At 40.4% G+C, this 24682-nt stretch overlaps 1 protein-coding gene across 1 annotated transcript in view; it reads right to left on the bottom strand.

The window, feature by feature from the left end:
* Positions 1-23344, bottom strand: part of Gabrr3 (gamma-aminobutyric acid type A receptor subunit rho3) — a 46472-nt gene extending 23128 nt beyond the window's left edge. The window contains exons 1-6 of the mRNA XM_021660553.2: positions 23229-23344; positions 16002-16114; positions 8949-9016; positions 4169-4392; positions 2631-2713; positions 1680-1820 (exon numbers count right to left, since the gene is read on the bottom strand). Of these exons, the coding sequence (XP_021516228.1) occupies positions 1680-1820; positions 2631-2713; positions 4169-4392; positions 8949-9016; positions 16002-16114; positions 23229-23344 (745 nt within the window). The remainder of the gene's footprint in view (positions 1-1679; positions 1821-2630; positions 2714-4168; positions 4393-8948; positions 9017-16001; positions 16115-23228) is intronic.
* Between the last annotated feature and the right edge of the window lie 1338 nt (positions 23345-24682).

The raw sequence follows: 24682 nt of genomic DNA, 5'->3' as shown, positions 1-24682 counted from the left end.
TATATATGTACAGAAATACTACCTTTAGATTTCTGTGTTTTCTATGTATCACATTATAACATTAAAAAACATTATAGTTGAAATTTATCAGTTATTTTATCATTGAAATAATAAAAAATTAAAACTCATATGTATCATTATTCATTGTATACATTCATTTATTTAAATACTGACTTAACTGAACTAATGACTAAAACCATTAAATATCTGACATCTTGAAAAAAGAGCAGGAGAAGTGGAAAACAGAATCAAAACATCCTGTGTACATGAGGTGTTCTTAGTATCACAATGGCTCCTTGGAATTTTGAAATTCTTTTCAATTTATCCATCACATATTTATTCAGTGATTTGATTCTAAAAATCTATGTGCCAGAGTTATATCAGTGAGCAAGGAACATGAATGTGTGTTGTTTGAATATCAGAAAATGCAATGAACATGATTAAAATTAATAGCATTGGTTGTTGAATATTAAAGAATGCAAGTGAACAGGGTGAAACAGACATTTCTCCCAGAACTAAATAGCTAGAGACCCATTGGTCCCAGGGATGCAATTAGCTTCTTTGAGATTTAAATTTTGGTTGCACTCTTAAGACACAGGCTTCTGAATAGATAACTCAGTATCTGATCCTCAGGCTCCCAAGGTTGAGCAGGTGGGAAGGATCCTAGCCAGGGCAACTCTGACCCATGTAAGCCAGCTGCAAACACTGTTTGTAGCTGAACACAGATCTTTTAAGCCACCAATATTTCATCTGCCTAAGATGACACAGAGTACTAGGAACTAACAAGATCATGGAAAGGGCTGTGGGGTTGGGGTGTTATGGAGGAGGTCAGAAAAAAGCTTTGCTCCTACCTTTAGTTAACAGCCATATTAACAGTTTTTACATTGCCTGGGATAAATACTACCAAAATCTTAACTCCATCAATTACAGTGATGAGTATATACTGTATTTCTAATTCTAAACAAATTTTCTCTTTAGGGCAGCAGTGCATCTCATTAAATCAGTTGTGTCAGTTGATTTTTATTGAGCATCCACCATATCCCAGGCATGTTCCAGGATCTGGGAAGAAATGGTTAACAAGTCAGATAGAGTTTCATGCCTCTTTCCAAAGAGAGACTTAGACAATAGAAAATGAGGCATCTTTTTCAGCTAGTAGTGTGTCTGTGGAGACAAAAGGAGACAGGAAATAGTGAGGGAAGCGGCTTAGCTTAGAAGGGCTAATTGGGATATCACCATGTGGGGATATATTTTATAAAGTTCTGACTGAGGCAGGCAGCTGGTCATGAGATGGGCAGGGACAGAACATATCCACATAGAAGAAATGAGATGAGATTGTCTGAGAACAAGAAAGCAGAAAGTAGAGGACAAAATGATGGAGAAGCAGAGGTTGGGGTGACCTCACAGGAGCACTCAGGATGTAGACCATGTTGAGAAACTTAACTTTGGTTCTAAATGTGATTGAAAAACACTAAAAGGTTTTGGGCTAGAAAGGGTTTTGAGCAGTGATTTCCATATTGCAAAGATCACTCTGTGTGTTCTACTAAGCATAGAATGGAGGACCATGAGTGGAACCAAAGCATCTTGTTGTAAGAGTTTTCACAATGGGGAGACAAAGATGCTTACTTCACAAACCCTAGGTGCTCAATAGTTGCCAAGAATTACTGCGCATGCTACTGTACCTGTGCTGCTGTAAAAAGCCAATCCACTGGATGCGCTGAACTCCTCAATGAAGAACTGAGAAAGGGAAATGTGTTCTTCCGTGTTTAAGGACTTGTTGCCGTGTTTCCAGTACAGCATTAGGTCCTCTTCATTGTAGGCATCTAAAACGGCACAAATGGTTCCTCTCTTAGAAGTTAGGTGAGGTCTGTAGCCATGTTTTACACAGTTCTGAATCACTAGTTCCTGGCTCAGTGGCATTCGTGTGCTGTGTATTGAAAGATATTTTCCAAGGACGGAACAAACCCATACTTCAAAAAGGAAACAAATCACAACACCAGCCCCAATCTGGGGCCTGAAGACTGGCAAGATGGACACATTTCACCCTCTGTGATGTTTAAAATTCTCCTGTGTGCCCTATCTGTGTGCATTTTCACATAAAATTAAGCCAGGCCTTGGAGCAAGGTCCCAGTACTCCCGCACATGGGCTTATTCCATTCCTTTACGTTTCTTTAGCGGCACCGCTCTTGGATGAAATTCTAAAATGAGTCTTAGACATCAAGTAGAGTGTCTGTGCTCCAAGCTGGGTTCCTCTGGGGAGCCCACCCACACTGGATAAAGGATTGGGACTTGTCTCTCTATAGGATTCCTGGACTTTACGAACATGGGAAATCAGGCTAATGTTAGGAAAATGCACCCTCTAAAGAAGTTGCCTTTTTATTGCTATTGTGAAAATCACAGAATATTTAATTACCATGGTATTTCCCCTTGAATCATCTCCTTGTAAAGACAGTTTGTTATATTCATTAGAAAAATAGAGAGGTGGTGTAATAATGAAAAGCCAAACTATATAAGATGGAAAAAATAAGATGTTTAAATGATTGCTAAGCACATGCCTACTTCCCTGTGTGTGAGTGTATGAGGGTGTGTTCCTACGATGATGCACACTTGTCTCACCAGGCAGAAAGACTTACAGCTTTCCAGCTCTAGAGAACAGTTCTGAGTGTCCAGAGGAAACCTGCTGAAGTCCATAAAACACATGGCCGAAACTGTTATCCTGTAAATAGAGTAAGAAAGAGAACTACGATCGTTTACCCATATGGCTTAACTAGCGTGCAGCAATGAAGCTTCTCATTGTTTGCTTGCTGTCTGTACCTTTCAAGGATAATGAGAAACAGGCCTGACTGTGTTCTGTCCAAACAACAAGAAAGCAAACCCACCAGGGTAGTGTTTGCTCAAACAGAGATTGATGAGTGAATTCTTACACTTACTGCTTATCTCACTATTTCCTGCTTAGCTCTCTGTACATTTTCTGGCTCTGATGATTTTTTTTCTTTCAGAAAAAAAGACTTCAAAGTCAGATGCCTTTAAGTGGATTTAAATATGTTCTGCTTTCTAGAAGATGCAAAATTTAGCAGTCTCTAGTAAAAAATGAGTTGAAGTGGTGATCATTCAAATCTATAGGTTTCCTTTACAAAGCACTTGGAAATTTTTTTTCCAGTACTGAAGCAAAAGCCTGCAGCATATTTAGTGATAGATCCATGTGCATAATACATAATTCAGTGCCCCTGAAGAGTGGAACCATTTATCTTCTGTGACCTGCATTTTATTGTCACTATTCAAAGCACCAAGAAAGTAAGTGTGTGGATGGTCTTGTGTGTAAAAACACATACTTACTCTGCTATGTCACAACGAAGTGTCCTCTGAGGCCTTTTATACCACAGGCTTTACAGTATACATGAAGAAATGAATGACTAAAGAGAATTTTGCCTCTGCTCCCTATAGATATTGGCAGCTTCAAAAGCCTTCTGGATCAACATTCCATGACTACTATTTCCAGATCAATATATTTGGTCTATATGACATCCTACAAGTGCACTTGGAAATTGCTGAAGCATTGGAAATACAGGGACAGAAAGGAATCGGTTGGCCTTGACTCTCTACACATACGTAGCCGATGGGTACCTTAGTCCTCATGTGGGTACCCTAGTAAGGGGAGCAGGGGCTGTGTCTGACATGGCCTTTGTTGCCTGCTTTTCAATCACTTCCCACTGAGGCTTCTTCTCATTCCTGATGGGACTTGATGTGCCAGGGTTGGTTTATGGAGGAGCTTACCTTTTCTGAGGAGTAGGGATGGCGGTGGGTAGAGGGGAGAGAGAGGGAGTGTTGAACCGGGAGAAAAGGAGGGAGGGGGCTATGAATGGGATGTAAAGTGAATTTTTAAAAAATGGGCTTCCATACTTAAACAATTGTGTCAGACTTTTAAGGATTTCCAGAATTCAGCTTCACTCTCTTTGTCCAAACAATATATGGCCAGAGTAGCAATATACAGAACAGAAAGCAATTCATTAGTGTTGGGGTAACAGAAGTGGATAAAATGATATATTTGGCTCATATATCAGTCTTCAGCATCTTGAGCTGCACAGCAGAGCTGTTAGTTTAGTCTGAAGTGAGACTCAGCAGGTTCGGTTGGATGGCTGTGGTGCAAGGAAGCCAAAGGGAGCCCTCCTACCTGAGACTGAAGAGAACGCTTCCATCAGGGTGGACTCGCAGCATGATGTTCTCCACGGTTGTGTCATGGATGAAGGACCTCTTAGAATGGACAAAGAAGATGTCAGGCACCCAGATCTTTTGAATCAGTCTGCGATCAAAGGTCATGCTTTTGTTTGTAGTGCTAGGAAAGGAGAGCCTCTCATCCTTCCAATAGTGCCTGAGATAAAACGTCATGGTAAAGTCCTGGGCACAGAGAAAGGGGACAGTGAGAACCAGGAGGGTTCAGACAGAGCTCAGACCGTCACTTCAGCATTATGAACTCACTAACGGCAGTGATGCCCACGCCCTGTACGTTATTGTTTGTGCGGCGCACAGTTTCAGACAGACGTAGGGTGTGCGTAGCTTGTGCGGCACACAGTTTCAGACAGACGTAGGGTGTGCGTAGTTTGTGTGGCACACAGTTTCAGACAGACGTAGGGTGAAGCTAGTCCTTTATTTTCCTCACACCTCCTCCTCCACTCCTGTTTCTGCCTTCCTTCCCATTCCGTTCCTCTCTTCCTCCCTTCTTCATTCCTTCTTCCTTTACCTTCCACTTCCTACTTCTTTTAAACTATGGTCCTACTATTAAAACACAATCTAGGTTTAAACTCAGGATCCTTTGCCTTGGTTTCCTCAGTGCTGGAATTATATAGCATGTGCTAGCATATATATATGTAACTCACCTTTAAATTTATTTTTATGTTTATCACTTTGTAATTATTTTTTGAAAAAGAACAACCAAATTGAATATACTGTATTTCTACATGAACATGAATATAGCATTTACTAGTGGAAAGCAAGCAGTTGGAGGTTCAAGACTACAGACGATAACTTTTTGATACTTGAAAGATAGAAAGGATACTATGACATGGCATCTCTTCACAGTAATAGAAACCCTTGCTAAGACACTGGTCAAACACTGAACTTATGAAGTCTGATAGTTGACATTGGTGCTTGCCTCTAGCCAACACAATCATGAGGATCAAGCTGAAAAGCTTGTTGAGTGGAGAGCGAGACAGAAGTTAGAGTGAATTCAGAGTGAGGCGAGAAAGGATGGGAAGAAAACACAGAAAAAGCTAAAAAATGTAACCTGTGGGTAGCATGAAGTGGGGGACAATAGGTGGAGGTCACTCATGTTTATAAAGTGTTTTCTAATTGGGCATGATGAAACAAGCCTAAGTTTGTCTGATAACGACCAGCAATGTGAACCTAATTTAGGGATTCCCAGTGGGCGGGTTTATAGAATAGAGAAGATGGCAATGTCACATGCGAGAGCTGGGCCACTGTGAATGACTTAAACATTACTTAAATCTGTTTTAGAATTCCAATAGACAACAAGAAGTATTAGTGAGAGCTGCCTTTGAGACAGGAAGAGTGAGGGCAGTCTAGATTAGGCCCATTGTTTTAGGGAGTCCATAGCACTATCATTTGGGCAAGCGGTGGTGAAATGAAGGATGGTTAACTTAAGCTCTTGGTGAACTGAATAGATGCTGAAGCAGATAATTTCAAGCCAAAATAGGGCTCATAGGTATGAATGGCTCATAGAAGATTTTGTTTAGATCAGTCTGGAATTTTCACACCTCCCGAAGTTTTCGTTTAGTTATGAGGAGGAATCACTATTTAAAAAAAAAAAGAATTTTAAAAAAACAGCTGAAAGGGTTATTTGTCCTGAGAACTTATATTCTTCAGTTACCTAACTTTATTTACTTTCTCTTTTCCTCTCTCACCCTGTACCCTTAATTGTGGTATTTGCATATTTAATCCTATGTAGAAGCTAAATTCAAAGTTATTTCTATAAAAATAAGTATATATGATTCAGTATATATATAAACGATATATATAAAAAACTTAAAATATCTGTAAATAACCTTTGACATTTTCATTAGCATACACATGTGAAAGATATGGAAAAAAGGGAATGAAGCATAAGGGTTAATGTATGTAAAATGTAGAATGAAAATAATTTGATTTTTCCCTGTTCATGGAGGAAGGTCTCCTTGGTTTTTGTGAAGGCAGGTGTCGCGCATGTGAAAGAATCTAAAGCAGTTGGCCTTATCCTGGTTGCGAGTGCACTGTTGTTGGAGAGCTTGAGGAGTTAGGGAGGTGAGAAAAGGCAGATAAGCAGAGGCCAAGTTACAGGAGGGCAGGGAGTCAGGGTGGCATTACTCAGCAGAGGGACAGCAGTGTGGTATGCATTTCAGCAAGCAGGAAGACGTTTCAGCGCTTTCGCGTGACGAGACGGCTATGTGCTGATCGGAATACTGTGTATCTCATACATGCATACCTCACGTAATGCACCACCGACACTTTCAATTCAAAACACTTTTAACACCCCGAGAGAAAAGTCCAGGCGGTGATGTTTAGTGTGGAAAACCGAGGATGATTCCTATCAGGCTGATTTCAAATAACGGTAAGAAACAGTGGGGCAAGTTCTGCGAACAGGGAGACCAAAGCTAGAGAAAGGCGGAGCCTGGGGTCCAGGGCCAACAGGAGGGCACAGGATCCATCTAAAGGCATCCAAAGTTAAATTAATACAGGGGTACAAAGGCTACCCCAAAGGCCTACAAGCTGCACTTCACACACACACACACACACACACACACACACACACACGCACACATTTACGAAGGAAACCCATGTAAAGAGGGCAGAAGAGACAACAAAAGAGGAGGGGGCAGCTGCGACTCATCCAGCGTGTCTCCAGGGACAAAACTGAGAGTGTTTCAGAGGAATGACGACAGGACAAACACACACGGACAGGAAATAAAATTGGGGGTCAGGTGGTCTGGGCTCTCTGCTGGAGAAGCCTGTGCACCCGAGACCCCCAGCTCGTGTATTTTATGGACTTGAACAGAGCAGCTCCGCAAGGATTCTGTTATTGCAAACAGATGCGCAAAGAGGCGGGGGTTCTAGTACTCAGCTGGACCCAGGAGACAGCTTTAGCTTGTCTTTGTAGGAGCCATCTCTGTAGGGGAGCAGTTTTCAGGCTGAAAATACTGGCGGAGGGGTAAGGCTCTGCAGGACATTTCCCGCACATACTGTCCATATTTCACACGTGGACCAGAAGAGAAAGCTTTGCAGTTTCCTTCTGACCTCAACCCCCAGGAAGAAGGTTTGAGATCACTCCATGCAGCTGAGGCTCTGGGCTCATGTCGACAGCACATAGTTTACTTGAAACTTCCCTCACTCAGGGCTGCCTCTGCTCCCTACAGATGTTGGCAGCTACTATCAGGTAAAAGCAAGGATGGGAAGATGGAGAATGAGTCTTAGAAAGGCACTGAATGTAGGGCGTGATGATCGGCACACGCTTTTATTCCCAGCACTTGGGGAGGCAGAGGAGGAACACTGTGAGTTCGAAGCCAGCCTGGTCTACAGAGAGAAACCATGTCTGGAAAAAAACAAACAAAATCACCCTTCCCCCCAAAAAACAAAACAAAACAAAACAAAACAGAAAGACACTGTGTTCGGCATGCAAACATAAAGTTAAAGGGTTCATCAAAACACAGATCATATAAATAAATTAACATAAAAGAAATCCATCTGAAAATAAAGAATGTAAGTGCTTGGTCATAGAAGCTGGCCACAGCTAAGTCTTATTATAGTAAACATCCCCTCCCCCCACTGATGGTGCTCACTGAAATGAAAAACTATTCTGAATGTTACCTAGACAGAGACAGTCCTTATACATTAAAAATAGAGACAATGAGATGAAAAGAGTATGGTTGAGGCCAAGAGAACATAAAAATGGCTAAAAAGAATAAAACCGGGTTAAACAATGGGAAAAGGTACAAAAAGCAAGTTAGGTGGGGGTGGAGAAGTGCAAAAGGCTAAAGGGAAGACTGAAAACAAGAGGTCATTTTCATGTACTTTCTTTTTAAATTTCACTTTTACCTGAAAATATTTATTTTATTATTTAATAGCGATTCTACCTATACCCTGACGCTTCATTTTCTCTTGTTCTGAAGCTTCTAAATGTGTATCCTCATAAAAATTTCAGAAGTTGCTTGTAGATTTTTGTTAAGTAAATCTTTTTGATAGATGAGCTCTAACATGAATAGTTATTTCTACAGACAAGTTTTGAATTTACTTGTATCCAACAGTTTACTCTTTTTAAATTTTTTGTTTCCAACATGCATATGTATATAAAATGATTACATATCCATTTTCATACATGAGTATAAATAAAATAGTAATTTTAAAAATAAAAATATTCTATGAAAATATTGGTATTACACTGGATAATAACACATCAAGCTTTTCTGTATTTCTATAATATACCATGGGAGAAATGACCTTTTCTGAATTAAGTAGGATGTTTTAAAATGTCCTGATATTAGTTATTTGCAAACAAGGAAAATGGAAGTTATCTATAAAGCTTGGACAGCTGTCCATCAATCATTTTATGAACAAGGTCTTGTGGCTGGGGCTTCATAGTGAGCAAACTGCACGTTTTTTTTTTTCTTACATGTTTTGGATCAAGTGTTTAAGACTGTGTGACAGACAGCAAATTTAGCATGATATTCTGCAGGAAACCATAAATGAGAAATTGTGAGAAAGCAACAAGGGAGGAAAAAAATAAGAGTGTAATCGGAGGGCAAAGGAAGTAAATGGAAAAGAGAAGCAAAACAACTGTACTATGATGCAAAGTAGGATAGATTAATAACACACATGGCTAAAGTGGTTTATTCAAAAACAAATTATTTCAACCCTATTATTTTACTCTTTTCAGAAAAAGGTTGGTACCCTATGGGAAAACTCACCATGTTGACCTCTGAAATGCTGTCGATACTTTCAACCTGGACATCTATGCCCACCGGCACTGGGGAACCTTTAAAAAGAAAAAGAAATAATTTACTGAGAAATGCATTATAATCATCTTGGACATCTTCCAAAACTGGGAAAGACCACTGTTCAGCAATTGACAGTGATCTGTTTTTTCCAATAATTTTTATTCATCGTTTCATCTATTTTCCATTGAATCATTTATCATATCCTCAAACATAATACCTAGGGCACGTGCTAGAATAAACGTTACTCCAGTCATCACTTGCTTGGAGTGTCCCAAAGATTTTCTGTTCAATGAATTACAGAAGTAGGCTCTCCAGTTTTGTTATTTCATTTTCTGGCTGATATGGATTTAAGGAGGAACAGTGTTCTGAAAATATATGTAAGAGCAGGTTGCATTGTGCATTTACTATGATAATGGCAGTTCAGTGAGTTTTATAGAGTCCTTGGCTTTGGAACATCAAACCCATTTCTCTTCTGCTCCCAGTGTCAGCCTTTTTCATTCATACAGTGGTTGGTGGCCTAGAGATAGTCGCGAGTACTCTGCCAAGGCTGCAGACTCAGACGTGTTCCCTTGTATGTCAGCATCCACAAAGGGCACGGGGGAAGAAGCAAACAATCTTTGAAGCCTGGTCAATGAAATACACTCAACAGAAACTGAAGCAATTTCAGGCAGTGGCTGGATTGCAAACTCGTTGGCCCCTGAGGCTCCTGGAACAGGGCTCCCAAGCCCAGGAAGTATAAATGGCAATCAAAAGAATGCAGGCCAGACAGCCATTGTAAAATTTTCTAGTTCTGCTAAGAAGAAATTTCAACACCCCATCTCTTACCCTCTCTCTCTCTCTCTGAGTGTGTATGTGCGTGTGTGTAGGGGGATTGCTTTTAATAACTTTATCATTGTTTGGGGTATGAAATTTGATATGCATCCATGTTGACACAATCCATATGTTTATACATAATCTCTGCATGTATTTTCTTACCATAGTAAGTCATTCTCATTTAAATCATATTGCCTGGCCTGAGTTAAAAAGAACTCTCAACTACTAACAAATACAGATTAATCCTGCACAGCTGAGTCCCAGCTTTTTAATCAAGATGTTGGGATTTAGATGAGTTCATCCTGAAAAGCTTCCATACTTGGCTAAAGAATGACCGAGTGTGTTATATGTGACACACATATGCGTACAACTCCGCAACCTTCTGGATGCATATTACACTATAAAATAAGCCAACTCTCTTGACACTTTTCTGGGACCTCATTAATTCCTGATGCTACCTTTATCAGCACCAGCTTCCCTTTTTGTTTATTATCATTTGTTATTTAGAAGAGTCTCAGCTAGACAGGTACCTGGCCTGTCACTCACATATCTTAATGTCTTACCTTTTATTAATAATGCCTTACTTGTGTCCTAACCACCATCTTCCTAGCATATGGGATCAATTAACTTGTATGACACTAATTCTATAACTATCATTGTTTACTGCAGATTTTGACTATGTATAGACTTGGGAACAGCCTAGTATTATTCCTTCATAGGGCTCAGCATTGGTGAGTTTGCATTTGCCCTTTTTCTTGAATTAACAATCAAAATAAAAATTCATGAAAACATCTCATCCGTAGCCCTACTTGGCATTTCTTGGTGAATAAATCTTCCCATTAATTCTAATACTTCGACAGAATGAGATTTCAAAAGGTCTGGAAAGGGTGGCAGAATGTCCTGGTTAATCGTGAACAGAGTCTCCAGATGAAAACTTGAGCACAGAGTCATCACTACTATATATTATGGAGTAAGGAATCTCTCCACAGTTTGTTTTTTGCTTTCCACTAAAAAATCTGCACAGATACACTCGAAGGGTTCTGTTACAAGTCATAAGCAGTACAGTTTTTAGATGTAATAGATTTAATTGGTCCTCAATAAAGCAATACTACTTGCTTGGTTATGCAAAAACCCAAGCCTGCCTTTATTCTTAACTCTACATGCAAACATATAGGTTATCAACATATTTACAAACACACACACACACACACACACACACACACACACACACATCTGCAGTGATTTCCCACCACTCTTTTTCTGATGAAACCAAAGAAGAGCTTTGATTTCAGCATCTTTTTGTAAAATTTTAAATTTATTACTTGTTTAATTTATTTACTTTACATCCTGATCATATCCCCTCCCCCATATCATCCAAGTTTCCCCTCCCTCTCTCCTTCCCCATCCCAGTCCCCTGGTCCTCAGAAAGGGAGAGCCCTCCTCCCCTACCAACTGACCCCAGCCTATCAAGTCTCATCAGAACAGGCCGCTTCCCCTTCCTCTGTGGCCTGGCAAGGCCTCTCCACCAGGCAGAAGTGATCAAAGAGCAGGCAACAAGAGTCCCTGTCAACGGCATCCAACACATGGGCATAAGAACCTGTGCTTTGACGCCTGAGGGCTAAGTGGAAGGTAGGGAGATGTAAAGGCAAGATGGAGAGTTATGGAATGTTGGCTACTCATTAAACATCTGTTTTGTAGACAAGGAGCAGAGTGGCACTTTCTCATAAGAGAAAGTGACAATTAAGCACCTGATTAAAATGTCGACATGTGTAGCCACATAAAACCAAACAGAGACTAAAGTTCTTATGTTTCTCCTCCATCTTCACACTTCAGTTTGGTAATGTAAAACAGAACAAATATGGTGCCCACCTTGTAGGACGATTGGGAGAATAATGAAGAAGTGCATAACATGTGCCCTTAACCCCATTCAAATGTTCTGCCAAATAACATTTACTCTCTATTGAGTCAACAATAGACTTAACATCATAACTAATAATACCGTTGTAAGAACTGTCCCCAAATTTAAGCATAAAATCAAATAAAATTTAGCTGAATAGTAACCCATTTAATTAACATCCAAGGAACACTAACTAGATAGTAACACACATTTATAAACATTTTTTTTATGTATACAAGAATCCCTTTTTGTACAGGTAGACTAATTAGGGTTAAGTATCAATTATGCATCTCTCCAGTGTCTTTATAATACATTGTAAAATGTGCTATCTCGTACCCTTGCAGGCACTCCATTAGGTACTGGTACACATGTTTGTTTGTTTGTTTTCCTCCACCTGACCTCTGTATGAACTTCCATGGCTAAGCACTTGTTTGAAATCCAGAGCTAGGTAGGGATAAGATCAAGTCCTTCTGACTACCAGGCTTCTTTTGTGACATTCAGAGACCACAAGTGGCTTTGATAATTATGGCTTTTGTCTCAACTCAGCAGCCAGAATCTAGGTGCTGAATTGACTTTCTAGAAACAAAGAAATCATCATCTGGAAGACTAAAACAGAAAGCCCTTGTTATAGGAGACATAGTGGGGGGAAAAACATAAATAAAGAAAATGAGCTGCAATTTATTACCCAAGTTAAACAAAAAGCTCCCTAAATTTACATCCTCCTGTTTCCACATAATGAGTCAATTAATCTTCTAATGCTTTATAAAAGTTAAAAAAAAATACCACCCCGGTAGCAGCTGGTTTTAATGCTAAACCTAATTAGGAAAACACATTAAGGCAAGAGAAGTGCTGAAGTTACATTTAGCTGGAGAGAAGTATGTTCATGAGCCTGTGCTGTGGACAAATAGAAAAGAGGGGGGATAAATTAAAGCTTGTCTTTCGTATCCCGTAGCCTGATTTCCCAAAGGAAGAAGGCCGGCCGTCCGAGAACAGAGAAATGGATCACTGTAGAAGGCACTGTTCTGTTCAAGCTGAGCAAACGAAGGTTAGAGACTCCTTCATGGAGCTGGTAGGCTGACACTTCTGGCTGCATTTATGAATTTTCCCCTCCTGAACGACTGAGTAAAGCCACCTGAACACCATTTAGTCCAGCCAATGATTGTCAGAAGATTTTCATAATTATGAGACGTTACGCCACCTGTCACTAAGTATGTCCCATGTTTTCAATAGCATATTTAATAGTCATAAAGTAACCCCAGAAAAAATAATTTAAGAAGGCATCATCAATAAAAATTTCTTAACATGTATTTTTAATAGGTCAGGCAAACAGGCAATTTTTAGACCCATCTTATGCCTTTCTGGAGGTGAGGATGATGAACCAGGTAGAGGATGAACGCAAAAATATTTTACCTTGAAAAGAGGGTGCAGTCTTAGCATTCTGCAGTATCAGTATGTGGGCATCTTGCTACAATGTTACAATATCACAATGTTACAATGCTACAATGTTACAATGTTACAATGTGGACTCTACTGAGAAGCCTACTTTGGTTCTAAGCTTCAGACCTTAGACAAACGCCCTGATGCGTCAGCTAATCCTTGGAACATATTGAGTAATAAGGTATCTGTGAATTGTTTGTTTTAATGTCCATTAACAAGTACAGCCATTTCTCCCTTTTTCTTGCTAATGTACCTAAAATAGACACTACTGGAAAACAAACAGAGCAAAACAAACAAAAAACCAAAACAAAAAGCAACAAAAACCCTTCCTTTATAACAGAGAACAGTTTAACTGAGGAACCTAGCTTCCAGGAATTAAGGCTGGAAGTCTTAGCTAGAGCAGTAAGACAACTGAAGGAGGTGAAGGAGGACATCTTCCTTAAAGACGTCACAAGAAATCGTCTACAGCTGATACACACTTTCAGCGAAGCTATCAGGATACAAAATTAATGCACAAAACCCAGTAGCCTATTCTGTATACAGATGGCAAACATACTGAGGAAGAAATCAGTAAGAGCTTTCACAAGAGCTTCAAAATAAATAATAAATATTAAGTAAAAAAGTAAATAAATAATAAAAATAAAATTTGAATTTCTATGGAGAAGAATGTATCAACAGCGGCGTCCAACTGTGAGGCCAATGTCTACAATTCATGTGAGACTGGCGCCTCCTAGTGGCTACAAAGGATCCAACTACAAATGATTTTACTTAGTTTTTAGAAATCTCAGACTCCTCAAGAGGTCACTACACCGGCATTATTGTTGTAGACCATATTATCCAAACTTCGGAAGACTTTTTCTGGAGTGAGTGTCAGCTTATTTAAAATAAATGTTATTTAAATGTTTTGGCATTTATTGAGGGAAAATTGACAGAGAACTAGTGAGGTGCAGAAAGAAAAATAGAGAGTTTTCAAAAGGACAATGAAGTGGATATCTTTTGTTTTTGAAACCATGTATTTTACTTACTCTTTGATAGTTACACACACACACACACACACACACACACACTGTGTATTTTGATCACATCCCCACCAATGCCCCATTCTCAGGAAGAACCCTAGGCACTCCCTATGTGCTCTTCCTTATTTTCCTTTTTAAAAAATTCAAGCCCAATTAGCGGTGCTGGCATGAGGATGGACAGCCTTCCAGTAGCCACACCCTCAAGGAAAAAGGATGCTGTCTCTTGGGGAAAACATCAGTTGCCAACAAGTCTTCAGCAGGCATGAAGCCTCAAACTCCCTCTCCTGCCCATGCTGGAACTATTGCTGGCTTGATCCTGGGCGCGGCTTCTACAGATCCTTCTTTGGCTGGATGAGAGGCCTGCTTCACAGGAGGAAATTCTCTCCTGATAAAAGACGTTGGGGAGGCCATTAGTCTGAAGGAGGGGAATCTACCACCTTTGGTTGAACCGCCTTCTAAACGTGTACCAGCCTTGGGCACAGAAGCTTATTTGGCAGAGGGGAGCAGTCAGTTCAGAGACTCAGATGGATCAGAATACATGGCTCAGCCCTAAACAAGCACAGCTTTAAACCTGATTAATTTCCAGGCTTTTGCAGTCATGAATTGGAATCCAACCACAGTGATAAACACTCCGGAAAAGAAAAGCCGACAGGCTCACCGAGACTTAAACCTGATGGCGGCATGCTAACCCAGTGCTTCTCGGGGTGTGTTCTCTCTCATCCGCTTCATTTACCACGCAGCGTCAGGAGCGCCTGCCCACTGTGCAGACACGCAAACTCTCAGTCCCACTTAGACCTACTGGACCACGAATGCTGCAGATGGGGCTCAGGGCCCTGACTGCTAAGAGCCTTTCCTATCATTCTGATGCTCAAGATGGTTCGAATAACTTATGAAATAGAATTTAGGCCAGGTCTTAGAGTAGCAACCCAAAGGTTCCCAGAGGTTTACAAAAGAAACCCAGGGGTTTGCCAATCCGGGGGTCTCTCAATGATGAAATCATATAGAAAAACTCGAAGGGAAGAATTCTGTGCTCCACAGTACCCCTCTCCTAGGGCTCTGCGCCATCATCCTCCATTTGCTTTCACCACTCATTGCTTGGTCTGAAGAAACTGTCTAACTTCTCTAACCATGAGTTTCTGCATCGGAATATGAAGGTTCATAATGCTGCCTATTTGTAGTGACTGAAGGTAAACGGCACAGTGCATCAAAGGGTGGGCTTAACACAGTGCCCGATCTTAAAACTCAGTTTTAAATTGTTAAAAGGGTTTAAAAAGGAGGAAAATAAACTTGGCCCAGGAAGTCATGGCATTAGATATTATAATTGTTCTTCCATTAAAGCCAGGCATTCTAGCGTGTAGGAATAACAGTAAGACTCTATAAATTATGTCATCCAATTAAGCTTACGGTAGAAACAGCAAGTTGTTTATACTGCACATTTATCTGTCTTCTAAATATTGAATGCATCCTATTTGCAAGAGTGTGCATAATAGAAAAAAAAAGAAGTTGAAGGTCAGTATAAAATGAATGCATTGTCAGATGTTCTCAGTCAAGAGCAGATAATATACAGGTATTTAAATGTATTTATTTGTTTACTTATTTTAGCAGATGGCTTTTTTACTAATGATTTGGTTCTAATTGCTTCAAATTTCCAGTCCCATCTTGAGAGAGCAATAGGATTTTAGCATGTTTGTTTTTTGTTTTGTTTCATTTTGTGTTGAGCCCTGGCTGTCCTTGACTTGCTCTGTAGACCAGGCTGGCCTCAAACTCAGAGATCCACCGCACTCTGCCTCCCGAGGGCTGGCATTAAAGGTGTGAGTTACCACACTAGGCAGGCAGAGTTTTTGATGTTACACTTACCTCCAAATCCAGGCCTCGTGGAGAAATCATGTTCCTCGATGTGCAACAGTTGGTCACGTTTCAGGGGCCAAACTTTAGTGCTGTCGTCTTTCCTCATTCTGGTTTCCCGCATGCTGTAACCCCAAGAAAAAAATACATATATGTCTAAGTTAGGGTTACTATCGCTATGATGAAACACCATGACCAAAGCAACTTGAGTAATTTTATTACCCATTATATAAGTATTTTGGGGAAGAAAATATGTATATACAATGATATTGCCTTTAAAATTTTATTACCATTACCAAAAGAACAAAATAATTTATAAAAATGTTGATTTGTATTAAATTTAAGAATAAAACCTTAGTGAAAATGAATTTGTTAATTAAATGGTGGTATATTTGGGGAGTATATTTTTTCCAGTTATTTTATGTTTTAAGAAATGGAGCTGGGCAGTGGCGGTGCACGTCTTTAATATCTGCATTCAGGAGGCAGAGGCAGGTGGATCAATGAGTTCGAGGCTAGCCTAGTCAACAGAATGAGTTCTAGAAAGCCAAGGATGCACAGAGAAACCCTGTCTTGATAAACAAACAAAAAGTGACAGACAGAAGGAAAGAAGGAAAGGAAAGAAGGAAGGAAGGAAGGAAGGAAGGAAGGAAGGAAGGAAGGAAGGAAGGAAGGAAAGGCTACATCTGTGCAGGGGATCTAGGTTATCTCCATGCATGGTCCTTGGTTGGAGTATCAGTCTCAGAAAAGACCACTGGGACCAGACTTTTTGGTTCTGTTGCTCTCCTTCTGGAGCTCCTGTTCCCTCCAGGTCTTACTATCTCCCCCTTCTTTCATAAGATTCCCTGCACTCTGCCCAAAGTCTGGCTGAGTCTCAGCATCTGCTCTGATACCCTGCAGGGTAGAGTCTTTCAGAGGCCCTCTGTGGTAGGCTCCTGTCCTGTTCCCTGTTTTCTCCTTCCAATGTCCATCCCATTTGCCTTTCTGAATGAGGAAACTCCTTCTTGCTTAATTTCTTTAGGTGTACAGATTTTAGCATTGTTTACCCATGGCAGCTCAGTCTCCAAGTGGGTTCCCTAGTATGGGGAAGAGGGGCTGTCTCTGACATGAACTCAGTGGCTGGCTCTTTGATCACATCCCCTGAGGGGGGAGCAGCCTTCCTGGGCCACAGAGGAAGACAATGCAGCCAGTCCTGATGAGACTTGATAGGCTAGAGTAAGATGAAAGGGGATGAGGACCTCCCCTATCAGTGGACTGGGGGAGGGTCATGGGAGGAGAGGAGGGAGGAAGGGTGAGATTTGGACGGGATAACGGATGGGGCTACAGCTAGGATACAAAATGAATAAATTGTAATTAATAAAAAATAAATTAAAAAAGAAAGGATGGAAGGAAGAAAGAAAGGGAAAACTTGGTTTTGCATAAACTCGTTTTTTTTAAACTCTTTAGATGAAAATACTGAATTTTATGTATGTGTACATACATTGACTTTCAAGAAACATTTTTTTGTGTCGTTCGAAAAATGCAACTGAATTATCTACATTCCTTCTGACTTATATTTTAAAAGCCACACCGTGTGACCGATTACCCACAATCACTTTTGGTGATTTATAACCTAACAAATTAGCCGGGTCCTTCATTTAATTTTGTTGAAAGAAGGTGGGAAACCAGCCAGTGTGAGAGAATGCATTGCTTGGAGTAGAGTCATTCACTATATCAACCTCAGTATTTATAAATGTCCCTTTGTACTCAAGAAGCCCCGTTTGCCAGGAAAGCACACCGCAAGATTGGGAGAGAGGGAGCTGCCTGTGTTCTGTTGCATGAAAGAGTATGAGACAGAGTCTTAAGTGACAATGGGGGGTGATGAAGGAGACTGTGATGAGTTTCGGGATTAATCTACTTTCATAAGGAGGTCATAAAGAATGGAATCCTGAAACTCTTTAGAGATTGCACAAGACGACATGCCCCTCAGATAGCTTCCATGTGCCCTTAAAGATACATGAAGCCTCATGAATACAGGTGTTTGCTTTGAAAACTTTTGACATATATATTTAGAATTATATGCAATTAGATATTGTTTATTTATAATGTGTGTAATAGTTGTATTTAAAATTCTATTTAAAAAACCCAAAACAAAACAACAACAAGAAAACCTCACAAAGTACATTGGAATATGGTACATGGGGTAACCTGAATTTGTGTTTTAGAGCATGGTCACTCATATTTAGCAACTGAGCAAATTGTCTCTCATTATCTTTGGGGAAAAAAATGAGCTTGGAAACCCTTACATCCAATCCATCTTCTTGAGTCATTCTAGAAGTCACCTGTTCTTGTCATTCTTTGAGCATGTCCTATTATCATGATGACTTTTCCTTATCATCATTATTATTTAAATTTTCATACAACATATTTTGACTATATTCCGTTCTCTCTCCAAGTCCCTCCAGATCTTCCTCACTCCCCACCCATTAACTCAAAAACAAAATTTCCAAAAACAAAAAATGAACAAAGCAACCGGTAAAGACCCCCCAGTCATCAAACCGTTAACAATAACGACAAAGGCAACCAAACAAACTCGGAGCCAGTTTTGTGTTGGCCAAGTACTCCTGAGTACAAGCCGGTGCTGGCGCACGGATGATGTAACCGATGACACTCCGCTGGAGAAAATGAACTTTTGTCTTTCCCAGAAGGTATCAATTGCAAATAGCGTCTCGGTTAGGGGTGGGACTTTGTGCCCACTTCTTCTCCGGCCTGGGACCGGCCTTGTATGCGCCGTTACGGTTTCTATGATTTCGTATGTACATCAGTCCCATTTCCTTGGAGTCGTTCACACCTCTGGCTAGTGATTTTTTTTCTGCCCCCTCTTCATAAATCCCTGCGCCTTGAGGGGAGCGGCTTGATAAAGACACCTCACTCAGGAACGAGTGCTCCAGTCTCTCCCTCTCTGCGCACTGTGCAATTGTGCTCTCTGTTGTCTACTGCAGGAAGGAGCTTCTCTGATAAGGGTTGAGTGATGTAGTGATCTCACTCAGGAAGAACATTTTCTTACTCAAGCTCTATCACAAGCGAACACAGAAGCCCAGATTGAAACCCACACGGTGCTATAAATCACATTTTTTTTTTATTTTAAAAAAATGTAAAATCTATCAAAAAGTTCTGTTATGCTATATAGGTACAAATTCACAATATAGTAAAGTAGCAGGGAAATAACTTGCCCTGCTTTTCAACACTAAGAAAATCTTCCTAGTTGGGCATCCAGTGTTCCTTTCCAGGTCCCCGATGCTGTGAGTAGCCTTAGGGAGGATGAGGAGAGACCCGTGGCCTTGCCCGAACAGCTCCTAGACACGAGAACTCCGTCCGGAATGCATGGTTGAGTGCACTCAATATCCTTTTCCTTCAAAGGGAACACCTGTACGGGTGAACATCTCCCTGCACGGGACAGCCAGAAAGTTGCTTCCCAGGAGCCACTGCATCTCATCCGGGTCTCTGCCAGGTCACGAGCTCAGAGCTCAGGGTTCACACCTTTTCGCGGAGTTGGGAAACTGAAGCAATTTTAGAGTTGGTCTGTAGAAATTATTTGGAGCTCACACGGTACTGGAAGTTACAAAATTTAATATGAAACTTGGAGTTCCTGTCTTGTTTGAAAAAGATCAGAAATCTGCTACTTGTGCTAATGTTTCCACAACCATATTGGGTAACTTTTCCCACCAGTGCTGGGCTTGGGTTAGAACGCTCAAGGTATGCACCCTGATTGTAGCCTTCAGAGTAATTTGTAGATTACTATACAGGTCTGTTCTAGAGTGCTCTGAACAGTTATTAAGAGCCAATTGCTTAGTTTCCAGAAGATTTATAAGCCTGCTATAAAATAGTAAGTTTAGCTTGTAAAACGTATAATTAAGTAAGTTACAGTTAAAGTATGCATAAATGAATAAAATAAACAAACAAATAAGGACATTGTCATAAGATATTGACAGGGCCATTGTAGGATGGTTTAGTAATTACTGAATTCTACCGGAGAGCTATAATAGGCCTAAACAGCCTGAGGACAGCGTCATTACAATAGAAGCAGATGTCTTTTCCAGGCAGAAAAAGACATTTTCACTTGACAAACATTTTCTTATCCGTGTTCTTCCCCACCATCTTTCTTAAAAGCAAGTAGAATATTAGAATAAAAGACTTTTAAAATGTTTAGCCTAAGAAAAGGATATCTTTGGATGGAAAGCAAGTTTACAATCTTACTGAAACTAAATCGCTCTATTAATATAATATACATAGGCCCGACTGCATGAAAGCTGGGCTGAGAAGAGTTGATACAAGTGGAAAGCAGGGCGTCTAACGTGTGTGACTTTCAAACAAAGATTATGTCTTCATTTCACCTACACTTTGCTGGTTTTTCCTGCATTATTAAGGGGTACATTATCAATCAGTTATGCCACTCCTTTTTGTTGTAATGCTCAATCAGGTTGGGCATTACGCAGAGAATGTCACAATATTTATTTACAACGTAAGTATGGAGAAGCTTGGCCCTACTTCTCTGGATGGAGCAAGCTCTATAGTCATTTCTGTTTTTGTTTGTTTGTTTGTTTTTGTCAAACGCTTTACAATTTGCGTGAGGGAGTGCTGAGAGCAAGCAGTGTAGAAGCTGGCTCTTGGATGCCTGTGTTCATTCAGGGAAAGTGCCTCTGTTTCATCCTGGGTGGGTGCTTTGAACCAGGGTGGTGGTTTCCACAAGCCTCCGTGCCCTAGGGGATTGTTCACCGCAGCACAAAAGCAGCTGATAGGAATTTTAATGAATCACATTCTGGCTTGTGGCCTGAAGGGTTCTTGAGTTATTACACAGAGACGCGGAAAATAAGCATCTGGACTTCAGACAGCAGATACCCCAGGCTTTCCTCTAGAGGAAAGAAACATGTAACCTAAGGGAAAAGTTTCCTCCTTCCCAGAAAGGTTTCATGTTTCCTGTTGACTTAATAAAAAACATGGAATAGGTGGTACACATACAGGAGAGCACAGCTTTTTAAAATATTACTGTTATTGACAGCGTCATGCACGCAAACCCTGCCTACTGATTGCTTTTATCGCCTGCCTCCCTGCCACCATTGTTCACTCCCCACCATGCAAACAAATTTCTCTCTCATTTGCTTTGTTTTGTCACCTACTGAAATTAACCAGGCAGTCACCGTGATCACATGTTTGGAGCTATCTGTTGGATGTTGGGAAGAGGGTACTGAACTAAATACAGTGATTCCTTCATTCTAGAATCCATTAATTGCCAGTAGTTTAGAGGTAACTGTTGAGTCAGGCCCCTTTCTTGAAGGATTGTTGATAAGATCTTGACTGATCATGTATGCACTCTTCTAAGGGAGCAGATGATCCCCTTCTATTGATGGGACCAAATGATGATATTAGTTGTATGATGTTTTTTCTCCACACTGTGCCATGGATGTGGACGAGTATTAAGGAATAGCTATTATTATAATTCTTATTATAATGTGTTTTTTTCCTTCTTTAAGCAGTTATGGAACATCCAGGAAAAAAAATCTATTGCTTTACATGATAGACAATATTTAACATTTATTATGAAATAAACTACATGAATTTTGGAAGCTATCTGAAACAAACAAAAGCAAAAACCACATATAGTCTGGCATAACCTTATACTCACCAAACATTCACATGCTTAATTTCTTTGAAGAGGATCCCAAAAAGAGCTATCCTCAGTAAAACCTTGTGCCATCTCAGGTTTGTTGTCTAGGTCTCCAGTACCATATATGATTTCTTTCCTGTTGAATGGACCTTTAAGTTCACTCAGCTATTGGTTGGCACCAACATGTGAATGGCACTTAATTGCACCCTTACCATATCTTGCCATGACGGCCATTGTCATAGGTGGAAAGATTTAAGAGCTAAATGCATGGAAGTCTGCTGTGACTCAATCTCTCCTAGAAAACAGTGACATAAACAAGACTGGAACAATGGCAATGATCATGCTACTGTGGACTGTGGAAGAGTCCCAAGGTCCCACTTCTAGAGAAAGAACAAAAAAGTGACTAACAACTGCTGGAGAATTAGCCTCCCCCAGGGAGGAGCTCCCTTAGTGGTTATCAGTGCAGATAGATCAGCCCTGAAACTGCATATACACAGACAACAAAGAATGGACTCAAAATGGTTTCATTTATATGTCTCTGCATACACATATGTATACATACACGTGTATGCGTGTTTGTGTAGCAATAACAGTCAAATAAGAAAAGGCTATCAGCTTGAGAGTGTGTGGAACATTGGAAGAGCTCAAGGGAGGAGGAAAATGATGACATTATATTTCAATTAATATATATTTTAAAAGTACAAAGCAGGACAGGAATCGGGACTGTAGTTCTGATCTTCTTAAACTTGCCCATTTTGAAGGTATTGATCAAATGTATTTGTTCTTTCTCCTGATCTTTCGGTGTTTCACGGATATGGAATATGCAAGACATTCAGGGCAATCTGTCCAACATCTGTTACTTCACAGACTAAGTCTTTTGAGAAATCTTATAACAAAGGAAGAATTTGGCAAGGACATTCTTTGGGGAGAAGAGTGTCTAATTTGTCCCATTTGCAAGGCTGGGCAACTCGGAGAACTCTCCGCAAAACCTGGAGAGCCCCAGGCATGTTGCAATGCCCTGGTTGTTGTAACACACTGATTTTCCCCTGGATATATGATTATATCCAGGCATCCCATATTATTGATGGAAAAATACCAATGATGACGGGCTGACCTTTGGAAAGGTATTTTAAATACAGGGACACTATTTTCCACAGATAACAAATGGCCTTAATGCTTTTTTAACGCTATCTCTTTACAATACAACCCCCCTCCCCGCCACACACAAAATCGACATGGAGAGAAGTTGTTTCTTAAACTGTTAATTCAGAAGTTGAAGAAACTGTAGACAAGTATCATTACTAATAATAAGTGCATTCCTCCTCGAAGAAACACACTCCCTGAAAGATGGTCCACATGTGACACATTTCACTATTTGCTCCCCAAATAAAAATAACTAAACAAACAATGCCAAAGATGGATGAGATCATGTCTTTGGATATTCTCCAGAGATGATTTTTTTTTTCTTTCTGATGAGTCAGTGCTATTCCAGACACAGGTACTGCTTCTCTTAATGATAGGTTTCTAGATTAGCAGAGGGTCTGAGGCAGCTGTTGAGAGAAACCAGGAAGTAACTGATGACTGTTTCAGTGTCTTACCGGGCTTGTTTCAGTGAAGAAAGGCATTGCTGGTGGGACCTCTTGACTGCAGAAGCATCTGGCATCAGTGTGATCCAGGTGCAGGTGAAGGAGACCCACCAAACAGCTGGGACCATGTCTTCCAGAAGAAAGGAATGCAGCTGTTGAAATTCCCTGTCCACGAGTCTTTCAAAAACAAAACAAAACAAAACAAAACAAAAACAAATATCACATCATAAATGTGAACTCAGGAGAAAAAAAGCAGTCATTGCCTTCAGTGATGTCTTTTCCTCCCTTAGATTAAATAGAACGGCATCACTCATAGGCATGTGTATGTCTGCCTCTTTGCAAGGAAAACAAGGTTTCTGTTGTTTTCATTTTCCCCCTTTTCCAGGGAAGGTTCCTAATAGGATGCTTGACTCCCCGCGCAATAAACTCTCAGCCGCTGTCCTCAGCAGACAAAGAAGCGCTAATCCTCTTAATCCAATGCAATATAATTTGAATATATGTAATGACTGTAAAAGAATATGCTTAATGAGAAAAAGATGATTAATTTAATCTTAATTACACACTGCAAGACCTTCTCTTTTATCTCATGGCTTCATTTAATCCAGAGAGGAATAATTTCCTCTCCTCAAACACACGGAACTCCCTGCAGAGCAGAAAAATCATATTACTATATTTTCAAGTAAACAATCTCATTTTGAGATGACGGTTTATTCCCTTCATAACAAAAAATAATTCAACTTAAGTTTAAATATGGTAAGCAACCTCTAAATGAAACGTTACTGTACTGGATAATGTGCCAAACATTTGCCTGTCACCGTTAAATTTGGCCATACATGCTCCTGAAAGCCTGCTACCTACATACAGAGTGTAAAAATTCTGGCTGGTAATATTCCCTGTAGGTCTTAGCTGGGTGTCCATTGCTGTGATAAAGTATGGCCAAAAGCAACTTGGGGAGGAAAGGATTTACTTCATCTTACAGCTCTCAGTCCACATTAAGGCAAGTCAGGCAGGAACTCAAGCAAGAACCTGGAGGCGGGAACTGGAGCAGAGATGATGGAGGAACACTGCTTACTGGCTTGAGCTTCATGGCTTACTCAGTTTGGTTTCTTATATATGCCAGTACCACTTGCCCAGGGTAGCATCACTCACAATGGGCTGGGCTTCCCCACATCAATTATTAATCAAAAGGCTTACCTACAGGCCAATCTTAACGTGGTATTTTCTCAGTTGAGGTTCTCTTCTCCCAGATGATTTCAGCTTGTGTCAAGATAAGGAGACAACTAGCCAGCTCACCATATGAGTGTGAAATGTCACTGCATGGGGGCATTCAGTGAAGTTACGGCTCTCCAACAAGATCATGGGAAGATGGGCAACAGTGACAAACACAATGTGATAAGATCTGCAAACTGCTTTGGATAGACTTGCAAACTCACTATCTTGTATAGGTTGTTATTAACTTATCACAT

Source organism: Meriones unguiculatus, chromosome 17 (assembly GCF_030254825.1).
Source record: "Meriones unguiculatus strain TT.TT164.6M chromosome 17, Bangor_MerUng_6.1, whole genome shotgun sequence".
Classification (NCBI taxonomy): Eukaryota; Metazoa; Chordata; class Mammalia; order Rodentia; family Muridae; genus Meriones; species Meriones unguiculatus.
Note: the sequence above shows the minus strand (reverse complement) of the source record. Positions and strands in the feature narration are given on the sequence as shown.